Raw genomic sequence first — 11,067 nt, forward strand, 5'->3', positions numbered from 1 at the left:
AATAGGAGATAGATATTTTTAAGTAAATCTGTTATTTTTTCATAAGTGGATTACTAATTATAATTCGCGTAAGAACGAACAATTCAGATAAAATTATTTTATACGTTATTGTTGATACAGCATTTGATAAAAAATCTGTTGTCCAAAAAAATGATAGGTAATATTTTTCTTGAAGTTACTCTTTGCTAAATTAATTTTTAACAGCAACATTTCTTTCTGTTCGTTTTTAATCAAAATATAATTGCTGATACGTTACTATCTCTGTAAAATTCAATACAATTAAGGAAAACTTTACCGTTTACGTAGTAAGAACGTCACATAAAATGATAGAAAGATAATTGTTACATCACGTATTTCCTAATCGTGTTCTATGAGTAGAAATATCATGATTTTTACAATCTATATATTTTTATTATGTACCACGGTCACTTTGGCCTTTGAATCTGATTCTAATTCAATAACATTAAAAGAAACATATATTACTTCAATGGAAAAGTCAATTCAAATACTAATAAACTCCGAACAAGCGATCCATAAGAAAATTGTGAGTATTAAAAATTATTTAAAGGCACTGGCATCTGATATGCTCCCCAAGAATGAAAATACACAGAAAAAATCAACAATTGGTGATGTTTTTAACTCATTTAAATCCAAAATTAAGGCAATATTTCCAGGTATGTAATATTATTTAATATTTTTTTTAATATAAATAAGTTGATAATGTAAATTTTAGGAACATACTGGTGTGGTGATGGTAATGTATCTCCAAATGGAGAAGATCTTGGACTTTTTGATAATACAGATGCTTGTTGTAAAACACATGATCTTTGTTTGGAGAATATTTCAGCAGGAGAAAAACGAGAAGGACTTTTAAACAATGGTATATTCACAAGGTAATTAATACTTTACGTTAGATTAATTGAAAGGGACTAAAAAACATATTCTATGTACAGGTCATCATGTGAATGTGATAGAGCATTTTATCGATGTCTTAAAGAAGCTCATAACATTTTTGCTACTAATATTGGAAAAACCTATTTTAATGTTTTAAGACCCCAATGCTTTCAGGCAGATTATCCTATTGTAGACTGTAAAAAATACACAAGGTAATATATTTCATAGTTCCTTCAATTGTTTGTACAAAATATTTTTAATATGATTTGTTATCCTTAAATTTTAGACATCGATTGATGAATAACAAATGTGATGAATATAATTACAACTTCTCACTGCCACAAATAATGCAATGGTTTGATAATCCAGATTTTTAATAATCTTTAGTTAATTGAATAATATAGTGTAAGTAACTTGTAGCAAGCTGTTGCTATATTAAGTTAATTTTTGTACTAGATGAAAATATTAAAGAGCAGAATGTACTTGTTACCACTGAAACAAATATTAGCGCTTAATGAAGTGCTTGTTATAGTTAGAAATGTTCAAATTCAAGTGTTCCTTTCAGTGGTATTCCTCTTTTAATGACATGAGGTATTGTTTTAGGTACCATACTGAAAAATAAATTAAACAATTATATGCTTTTCATAACTAAAATTCTATCTTAATAAATAATTAACTTACGTAATACAATCAATAATAGGACACACTGAAAGACAAAGTGTACAGCCTGTACAATCATCTGTTACTAATGGAATGTGAGTTTCAGAATCAAATCTGATTGCTTGATAACCAGAATCAGCACAAGCCATATAACACTTTCCACAGTTTATGCACATATCCTAACGCATAGAATTGTTTACCCTTAATATATAATGATAAAAATGAATAAAACTTGAAATAATTAAAAAACAATTAAGACCTACGTCATCTATTAACGCTACCACTTGTTCTTTGTTATTCAAGTCCTTGTAGGTACTGATATGACTTAAAGCTTTACCAATAACATTTTTTATAGTTGGTACAGGCGCAATAGGTTTTGGAGCAGGTCTCGTTATTTCGACAGATTTATCGAGTGGATTCGAGTTAAGTTTAATCTCAGCTATTTTTTGTTCTCTAAGTCTTTGATATTCTCCAAAATATGGTATATTCTGAAACACAAAGCAATTATAATATATTATAGCATATTTTTATTTAGTACGTATTTACTTTATTCAGTCAGTTAGCCAAAAGTTACACTTACTTTGCCAAGAGCATGTTGTAATACAACTGGTTTCCCTTTTTGATGTTTAAACGTCGGTGGGCTTTGTCCATCCCAATTTTTTACTTGTTCTAAACTTTTCAAGTACAGCAAGGCTTTTAAACCAGTCACGTAATCATCAATTAGAGTAAAATCTTGATTCTGTACAGCACTGCAAACCTATGCGTCATTTAAAAATAATCCAATATAATTGACGTTATATGTAGAAAATTCATAGAAAGATAACATGGCTAACTGATTCACCTGCAAAATAGATGCTCCACAATGTAAAAACTGAAGAGCAACATCCGCTGAATCAATTCCGCCGATACCAAGTATGGGAAATCCAGGAAGATTTTTCGAAATGGAAGAAACTGCCCTTAGAGCTAGCGGTCTAGTTGCATTCCCTGACATACCTCCATAAGTTGTAGCCTTCTTAATGCCAACAGCTGGCCATGGTGTTGCATCCGCGTGCAAGCCCATTAAACTTTGAACCGTATTTATGGCAGATACTCCATCAGCATGACCTATTACAAAAGATTATTTCTTCGAACATTTATCATTAAAATATTTTAATTATTTATATGCGAAAAAGTACCTTCGTAAGCTGCCTTAGCTATCGAAACGATGTCGGTAATGTTTGGTGTTAATTTCACGAAGAATGGTATCTTTATAGCTTCCCGAACCCATCTTGAAATATTTCTTACCAATTCGGGATCCTAATATATGAAAGTTTATATAACGGTTGATAATAAAATGATAATAAATTATTTAAATTATGTACTTGGCCACAAGCTAAGCCCATTCCAGATTCTCCCATTCCATGGGGGCAAGATAAATTTAATTCTAGAGCATCAGCTCCGGCTGATTCAGCTTTCTGAGCAAGTTCCGTCCAATCTGCTCTATTGTATGTACACATAATACTGGCAATAATAATCTAAAAATAAATTTGAATCTTCATCAGCAAGAGTGATGTAGAAATCTTATAAAAACTTATATAATTGTATGTTTTTTTAAACCTTAGATGGAAAATCTTTTTTTAGCTCTGTAATGCTCTTACACCAGTAAGCTTCTGACTTTTCAGATATCAATTCAATATTCAAGAAGCTACTTTGTTCCGGACCGTAATGGTAGCGTGAAGTTGTACCTTTAATTATTCGTGGAGATACATTTGTGACAAGATCCTAAAACATTGCTTCCTTAAAATAATTTTCCCAAAAAATATTTAACAATGATTTAATTACTTTATCCAAAGAAAAGGTTTTCGTGACAACGAAACTCCATCCAGCCTCGAAAGCTCGCCTAATCATGGTACTACAGGTGGTCGGTGGTGCAGAAGCAAGGCCAAAAGGATTTTCAAATTTTAAACCGCACATTTCGACAGATATATCAACGTCATCGATTGGAGTGTGAAACTTAGGTAATTGAGGGACTTCGGATACTTCCGAATTATAGCAATTCTATCGGGCAGCAAATAAAACATTGTTTAAACCACTTAGATATATGATTTTAACAGATAATTATTTCGTCGATCTTTTAAATTATTACCTGAATATATTTGTGAATATACCATGCAGCTATTTTTCCATCATTTACAGATTCGACGGTAGTATGAGCAACACCAGCGAGATCTCCACCACAGAAGACTCCGGGTACAGAAGTACTCATGGTTTCCGTGTCTACTTCCGGTAAGTTCCATTTATTCATTTTAATGGGTACCATGGCTCGCGTTACTTAAAGGTACAATTCTTTAAAGATATTTCTTCTTTAAAAAAAGGAAATGTTAATGCAACTTAAATTACTACCACTCGAATCTTGCAATCCTGATCCAAAAGCAGATATAATAAAATTTGTTTTTAATCTGCAAATTTGTTCCTCATCTTCTATCCATTCGTCATTCTCGTGTTGCTCGGTTCGACAGAATTCTATTGCAACTATTTTTCCATTTCGAGTAATTACTCGTTTCGGTGATTGAAAAGGAACGAACTCGCATTTTTCTTCTCTTGCTAAATCGAACTAATCACATCGAAAAACTTAAATTATAAAATAATACAAGAAGAAAGCTATATTTTATTTTGTACGGCAATAATTACTTCTTCAGGGACGGCTCGAATGTTAGTGAATCCTTTTCTAAAAACCACGAAAACTTTCTTTGCGCCACATCTTAGCGCAGAAGTAGCACAATCGAAAGCTGTATCTCCAGCGCCGAGAACAACAACATTCCCATGAAGAGAAGGTAGTTCGTTGCTTTTACATGCGCACATTCCCGGTTTACTACCCTTCGCTACTTTTGGTAAAAAACTCTTCGATGTAAAAAAACCCATCTCTTCTGTAAGATTTGAGAAAATTGGAACAGTCTTTGCTTCCGGAAGACCAATTCCTAAAAAGATTGCTTTATACCCGGAACTTTGAAGACCCTACAAAGTTTCAAAAAGTTAGTTGAAGCTGGTTGTACTTTTTACCAATTATAGTCATAGTATTACACGTAAATACCTGTATCGTTAAATCATTCTCTGATAACGCTTTGCCCAGTTCAATCTTAACACCTAGATCTTTGATAAGATCTATCTCGAAATTAACGACATCATACGGTAATCGATATTGCGGAATCTCTGACGAGCTTAAACCACCGATGTAATTTTCTTTCTCGAATATTGTAATATTATCATATCCCAAACGTGCAAGAAATGATGCACAGGATAAAGAAGCTGGTCCACAGCCAAACAAAGCGATTTTAGTATCGGAATGTAGAACGGTTTGTCCGGGAATTCTAGTTTGAGGTATGTTCATTTGTTTGAAGATCTAAGGAACAATGATTAACGAGTCATGACGTATTTAATGCACAAAACATCAATCAAAATTGTTTGGCTCCTTACATCTGTTGCAAATTGTTGAAGACCACCGATATTTATGGGTCCTTCCTCAGATGCATGCAAATTACATCCACCCACGCACAAATCACTTGTCGGACAAACCATACCGCAAGTAAGTCCGAGAGGATTATCGGACAGAATCGCTTTTGCTGCACCATAATAGTTCTTGTTTGAAATTGAAGTTATAAAGGATTTAATATCCAGTTGCGTTGGACATGACTTTTGGCAGGGAGCGTCTGTACATTTTAAACAGCGCGCGGCTTCTTTTAATGCACTACGTTCGCTTAATGTGGTGTGCTTTATATCATCGAAATTTTTTGTTAGAGTTGGACATTTCTGTAAAATAATAAAATAATAAAATATAAAATATATAAAAATATATAAAATAATGAAATAATAACAATCTAGAAAAAAATGACCTAACTTAAGAGTATCTATCTTGTTCAAATAAGACTTAGTCTGTAATTTTTAATCAGTAATATATCTTACAGTGCAGTTTTCATTAATATTTCTCTTCCACATTTTCTTATTTTCTGTAGTATGCGCCGAAGGAACAAAATTTGCAAATGGTTTTATTTTCGGATTTAAGCTTAAAAGATTCTGGAAAGGAACGTTTAGAATTAGATTAAGAATGTTCCTAACAGATCTTCAATGTCATGATATATTAATTACTCACTTCGATATCAGGCACATCTTTGCTAAGTAACGCGATAGATGCCATTTTTTCGCAACGATATTAAAATTTCACACAATTATTGAGTAATCACAAATATTATATTCGTAAATGTCATCAATCGTTATAACAACTGGAGCAACTTACTCCGAGTTACCGTGAACACTGACTGAGTGGTCTACTTGAAATGTATTTGGAATTTCGAAACTCCATATACTCTATTTGCGTTTAAAACACTAATGAGTCATGGAAAGATTCATTATCTTTGGTTCGAAAGTACAGATAAACTTGAACGGAACCTTTCATATACAATTACATACATGCATATCTGATAGTCTCTGGCTTTTTTTTATGTTTCTCCTATAATGCTTATTTTATATGTGATAACTGTATCAAGTAAAACAGCTTTATCTGCATTACCGACTTCTTCGGATTTATAGTACCCGAGAGAAGAGAATCACTTTAACTTCAATAGGGAAGACTGTAAAGAAGACAAGAACAGTACGGTATACTGTACTTTGATTACAGAATACGTTGAATCGATAAACGATGAATATTAAAAGTGATGTACTCTCTATAATCGAACATGATTATAGCCCAAAGAAACTATCCCTTTTGAATGTCGTTTAATTAAGTACAAATAGTAGGAAGCGTTCTCTTCCCCGATATAATTACGATTCATCATGAAATAGTCCTGTAATCTTGTGAACTCTTTAATTAAATGTTAGAATTCTACGAAGTAAATGTTACAAACCCACGAGGCAAATGGTAAACTGATACAAAGTTAGTATTCTCAATATAAAGGTAAATTCAATCTACGAAATTGCAACATAAGTAATTTGTTTGAGAAAATGGATATTTTTGGGGAGAAACAAACCAAGTTCAAAAAGATACACCCTAATAAACACTTGCAAACTAGTTTATCAATCATTTACTATCTGGGATTCTGGCCGGAATGGGCCAAATATAAATATTTGTATAATATATACACAACTTTTAATTTAATATTTTTTCTTGGAATTACTATAGCTAGCAATATCGTATACATAATTATAAATTGGGGAAATATAGAGGCAATGATGGCCAGTTTAAGTATTCTCATGACTTATTCTACGTACGCCACAAAGGTATAATTTAAGGTGTAAGATGTCTTTTTGTATATCTTAATCGTTATGATACTGTATCGTGTAATAATATGACTGACCAAATATTTTTGCTCGTTACTTCTATTCTCTCTCTCTCTCTCTCTCTCTCTCTTTCTTTTAGAAAAATAGAATAAATAAACATATTATTCTATTAGATACTTTTTACATTTGTAAATAGGTGATTTATATTATCTGCCGACGTAGACGTATCAAAGATCTTATAGATATAACAAACAGCGAAATGTTTAATCGAGATAACGATAAATACGAACATATTACGGCATATTATACTTGGCAAGCAATTTTTCATCAAATCACTTTTCAAACTTTTGGTTTCATTGCTGTAATTTCTTGGGGAAGTACCCCGATATTATATCAAATCAGTGGGACATCTAAACAATTACCAATGGTAGGATGGTATCCTTATAATGTAACATCTACTCCAGTTTTTGAATTTACTTCTTTGCATCAATTTATGGTCGTCTGTACAAGTTGCATTAACAATATAGCAATAGATACTTTAGCAACAGGTTTTATAGTGACTGCTTGTTGCCAACTAACAATCTTAAATTATAATATTTCTTCGATGCATTGTATAATAGAAAAAAAATATACTTTATTAATTGATAATGTCAGTATTGAAAACTCTACTTTAAAAGTTTATAGTAAAATGTATGAGGATTTGAAACATTGCATTGAACATACTATTATGATATTTGAGTAAGTTTCTCAATTAAAGATACAAATTTCAACATCTATTCCTCAAATATATACGCACATTACTAAATATTTCCAGTTTCTCAAAACAAATCCAAGATGTATTTGGTACTTTAATATTTTTACAACTTCTAGTAGATTGTATTGTCATTTGTGCTATATTATTCAACTTATCACAGGTAAATCTTGCATATTAACTTTGTTCGGTTTACGCAGTCGTAAGTATGTACTGTGTATTTGTTACATTTACAGATGAAAGATTACGTTACATCCGAATTTCTTGGCACATTACTATATACGTGTTGCGTGATATACCAAATCTTCATATATTGCTGGCATGGAAATGAACTACATTTTCATGTATGTAATTGTGATCAAAAATTTAATAATAAAAATTTTAGTTAAAAATCACATTTACAGAGCATGAGAATATGTTCATCTGCCTATGCAAATAACTGGTGGGATAATAGCAAGGATTTTAAACATGCCTTGCTTATTATAATGGCAAGAGCACAATGGCCTCTTATATTAATTGTTGGAAATGTTATGGAATTATCATTACAAAATTTCGTTCTAGTATGTATATATATTTATAATGATTTCATTTTTTTTATTCATTAATGTGATCTTTTAGATTCTACGTACGTCGTATTCTATTTTTACCGTGTTAAGAACTTCTACAGCTACCTAGATAAATTAATAATTATAAAAATTTACAATAGAAAAATATTTTAAATGTTTATTCAGACATTAGTAAACATGGTAGAATTTTAAATATGAAATTCTTCTAACCATGCGATCAATATTAGTATAAAAATATAGATTCAACAATCTTTCAATAACTTTGTAATGTATATAAAATATAAAAAATAAATATATGCATAAACATACATTTTATAATATATATATATATATGTCTCGATAATCGTAATCCGTGTTTCATATCACCATTTATAACTATATAATGTGTAATATGATTATAATGCTTCTACCATCACAGCTATTCCTTGACCTCCACCAATGCAAGCAGAACCAATTCCTAATTTTCCACTTTTTCGTCTCCTGCAAAAATGATTATGTATCATTCTCATTAATTCATTCTATATATTCATTAGTTTCTTATTTTTTAAATATTAACACACCTTAATTCATGTATTAAATGTGCAGTAATTCTACTACCAGATGCAGCTAATGGATGTCCAAGAGCAATAGCTCCACCATCCACGTTTAATTTATTAATATCTAGATCTAACTCTCTAGCACATGCCAATGTTTGAGCTCCAAATGCTTCATTAATCTAGCAAAACATATAAATAATTACATGTTTGATTAGATATCTACATTTAAATGAGATTTTTATTAATATTTTTACCTCAACAAGTTCAACATCATTCAAATTTTTATCAGTAACTTTAAGAAGTTGTTTGATAGCCGGAGCTGGACCAATTCCCATAATACTGGGTTCTACACCTACAATGCTGTATCCTATCAAACGTGCTAATGGTGTAAGTTGCTCTGTCTTAACAGCCTCTTCGCTAGCTAAGATAATTGCTCCTGCACCATCGCAAACACCCTATGTGGAAAAGTTATACGTATGTCCAGAAAGTATAAAATATAATTCTAATGTATCTACAATTAACTTTAATAAGACACAAATTAACATACAGATGCAGATCCTGCTGTAACTAAACCATCTTTCTGAAAAACAGGAGGTAATGTGGCTAAACTTTGAGAAGTTGTTTGAGGTCGTGGATGTTCATCAGTACTAACGACAACATCTTGCTTTTTCACAGTGATTGTAACAGGTGCAAGTTCCTCCTTAAAACGACCAGCATCATTGGCTGAAATAATTGAAATTCGATTTCAGTATCTTTATTCATTTATATTAATATTTTAAATAATCAGCATTGAGTTCAATATAAAAGACATTTACCAGCCTTCCATAATTGCTGACTTCTTAAGGCAAATTCATCTACCTCTTGTCTGTTTAAGTTATATTGAGCTCCAAGCTTTTCTGCAGTTATACCCATAGTTAAATTGCAATAAGTATCAAATAATCCAAGCCATAAAGCATCCTCAAACTCATATTTTTGCCCTAGAGTTGTACCAAACCGAACATTTCTTACAACAAAGGGAACTTGACTCATATTGTCTGTTCCTCCTGTTAAAACTATCTTAGATTGCCCTGTTAAAATATCCTGAAAATAATAATTAATTACCTTTTATGTTTGCACAATTTTATTACAAGTACTTTTTTAATATATACATATACTATGTGATACATGAATCTATACCTGTGCACCATTAACAATTGACTGAAATCCAGAACCACATAATCTATTTACAGAGAATGCTGGTTTTTCTAAAGGTATACCAGACTTCAATGCAACATGACGTGCTAAAAATCCTCCATCAGCAGATGATACCTTGTAAATAATAATTATAAATCTTATAAGAGCATGGAACATTTAATAAAAACAATCAACTGGTATATGTAAATATTGATTAACTACATACAGCTAATACATGCCCAAAAACAACACTATCTATTTTATCAGGATTTAGCTTTGCAGATTGCAAAGCAGATTTGGCAGCAACAACTGATAGATCAGTTGCACTTTTATTGGAAAATACACCACCCATTGTACCAAATGGGGTACGTTTTGCAGCTACAATAAAGATACCTATAGGAAAAAAAATGTATATATATATTATATATATATATATAATATAGTTTATTTATATATAAATATTTATATAAAAAATTTATATATATTTATTTATATATAAATATAGTATATTTATATATAAATATAGTTTTAATTACTTAAAATGTAAATATAAATATATACAAACGCATTTTAAAATAATAAAAGTAGCAGTCATTTAGTTATATTTAACATTAAGTCCAAAGGTCGAAAAACATATTCGCAAAACACCTAACATTTATTCTTCTAAAATTATATATATGACATCATTTTTTCAATACTATTAAATATATTTTGTATATATATATTTAATATTAATTATTTATTTACAATTTTACTTTGTATTAAGACATTTTTTCTTATTTTCCTGCCGCATAAAAGATATAACGTATATATATCTCAAAGATCTTGTAATTATAAAACTTCAAATATAATATATTTTTGTGCTGAGTCAGAAGTATTATAAAAATAAATAGGAAAGCTGGAAAAATGATAAATAAGGAATTTAAGAAAATATGTAAATATTTATTCAATTTTTTTATTAAAATCTCTAGATATATTTATTTTTATATACTAAATGTTTTGAATATTACATACCTTTCGTTGCAACAGACATTGTGTAACAATATATTCTGTATTACAATACAATCTACAACAGAAATTCAACCCCTAATGTATTGTACAGTGTTCAACTGCTTATATATGTACCGCTATCTACTACCACACGTTTGTAACATAACATACTCATTATATAGTAGTTTATATATTAACGCATGAAGATACGACTGGTTGCAGTAACGTCGCAAGCAATTTCGTTGCC

General features: G+C 30.5%; 4 protein-coding genes across 5 annotated transcripts; 2 read left to right on the plus strand and 2 right to left on the minus strand.

Annotated features, from left to right (window-relative positions):
• The first annotated feature begins 40 nt into the window (after window positions 1-40).
• LOC126866383 (phospholipase A2-like) lies at window positions 41-1,397 on the plus strand. The gene is made up of 4 exons (XM_050619898.1): window positions 41-674; window positions 734-893; window positions 954-1,106; window positions 1,181-1,397. Exons 1-4 carry the CDS (start codon window positions 371-373, stop codon window positions 1,269-1,271), a joined length of 708 nt encoding a protein of 235 aa, XP_050475855.1. The 5' UTR covers window positions 41-370; the 3' UTR covers window positions 1,272-1,397.
• Window positions 1,132-6,022, minus strand: LOC126866355 (dihydropyrimidine dehydrogenase [NADP(+)]). Its single transcript, XM_050619828.1, has 16 exons — window positions 5,681-6,022; window positions 5,494-5,604; window positions 5,008-5,340; window positions 4,625-4,933; window positions 4,225-4,548; window positions 3,937-4,147; window positions 3,680-3,864; window positions 3,376-3,591; window positions 3,151-3,315; window positions 2,916-3,068; window positions 2,730-2,850; window positions 2,396-2,658; window positions 2,135-2,311; window positions 1,818-2,042; window positions 1,576-1,733; window positions 1,132-1,505 (listed from the first exon to the last, which is right to left on the minus strand). Exons 1-16 carry the CDS (start codon window positions 5,723-5,725, stop codon window positions 1,427-1,429), a joined length of 3,075 nt encoding a protein of 1,024 aa, XP_050475785.1. The 5' UTR covers window positions 5,726-6,022; the 3' UTR covers window positions 1,132-1,426.
• A 189-nt stretch (window positions 6,023-6,211) lies between these two features.
• LOC126866369 (odorant receptor Or2-like) lies at window positions 6,212-8,307 on the plus strand. 2 transcript variants are annotated; one of them, XM_050619863.1, is made up of 7 exons: window positions 6,212-6,460; window positions 6,707-6,804; window positions 7,001-7,542; window positions 7,619-7,718; window positions 7,792-7,899; window positions 7,960-8,115; window positions 8,174-8,307. In XM_050619863.1, the coding sequence occupies exons 1-7, from the start codon at window positions 6,421-6,423 to the stop codon at window positions 8,228-8,230; spliced, it is 1,101 nt and encodes a 366-aa protein (XP_050475820.1). In that variant the 5' UTR covers window positions 6,212-6,420; the 3' UTR covers window positions 8,231-8,307. The 2 variants fall into 2 exon arrangements, with proteins under 2 accessions (XP_050475820.1, XP_050475819.1); XM_050619862.1 differs by having other exon boundaries at window positions 6,212-6,804.
• Window positions 8,265-10,999, minus strand: LOC126866371 (3-ketoacyl-CoA thiolase, mitochondrial). The gene is made up of 8 exons (XM_050619865.1): window positions 10,845-10,999; window positions 10,057-10,223; window positions 9,834-9,965; window positions 9,473-9,737; window positions 9,205-9,380; window positions 8,912-9,112; window positions 8,682-8,836; window positions 8,265-8,601 (listed from the first exon to the last, which is right to left on the minus strand). The coding sequence occupies exons 1-8, from the start codon at window positions 10,861-10,863 to the stop codon at window positions 8,517-8,519; spliced, it is 1,200 nt and encodes a 399-aa protein (XP_050475822.1). The 5' UTR covers window positions 10,864-10,999; the 3' UTR covers window positions 8,265-8,516.
• Window positions 11,000-11,067: the final 68 nt, after the last annotated feature.

This window comes from Bombus huntii, chromosome 6, assembly GCF_024542735.1.
Source record: "Bombus huntii isolate Logan2020A chromosome 6, iyBomHunt1.1, whole genome shotgun sequence".
Lineage (NCBI taxonomy): Eukaryota > Metazoa > Arthropoda > Insecta > Hymenoptera > Apidae > Bombus > Bombus huntii.

Coding starts and splice junctions, on each gene's coding strand:
- LOC126866383 (XM_050619898.1), top strand. CDS start 371: ATGAGTAGAAATATCATGATTTTTACAATCTATATATTTTTATTATGT. Junction 894..953: donor AACAATGGTATATTCACAAG/GTAATTAATACT, acceptor TTCTATGTACAG/GTCATCATGTGAATGTGATA. Junction 1,107..1,180: donor GACTGTAAAAAATACACAAG/GTAATATATTTC, acceptor CTTAAATTTTAG/ACATCGATTGATGAATAACA.
- LOC126866355 (XM_050619828.1), bottom strand. CDS start 5,725: ATGGCATCTATCGCGTTACTTAGCAAAGATGTGCCTGATATCGAA. Junction 4,148..4,224: donor TTCGAGCCGTCCCTGAAGAA/GTAATTATTGCC, acceptor CGATGTGATTAG/TTCGATTTAGCAAGAGAAGA. Junction 3,865..3,936: donor AGGATTGCAAGATTCGAGTG/GTAGTAATTTAA, acceptor TGTACCTTTAAG/TAACGCGAGCCATGGTACCC.
- LOC126866369 (XM_050619862.1), top strand. CDS start 6,529: ATGGATATTTTTGGGGAGAAACAAACCAAGTTCAAAAAGATACACCCT. Junction 7,543..7,618: donor CATACTATTATGATATTTGA/GTAAGTTTCTCA, acceptor AAATATTTCCAG/TTTCTCAAAACAAATCCAAG. Junction 7,719..7,791: donor TATTATTCAACTTATCACAG/GTAAATCTTGCA, acceptor TTACATTTACAG/ATGAAAGATTACGTTACATC.
- LOC126866371 (XM_050619865.1), bottom strand. Junction 9,966..10,056: donor TTTTTGGGCATGTATTAGCT/GTATGTAGTTAA, acceptor ATTATTTACAAG/GTATCATCTGCTGATGGAGG. Junction 9,381..9,472: donor TCAGCAATTATGGAAGGCTG/GTAAATGTCTTT, acceptor CAATTATTTCAG/CCAATGATGCTGGTCGTTTT.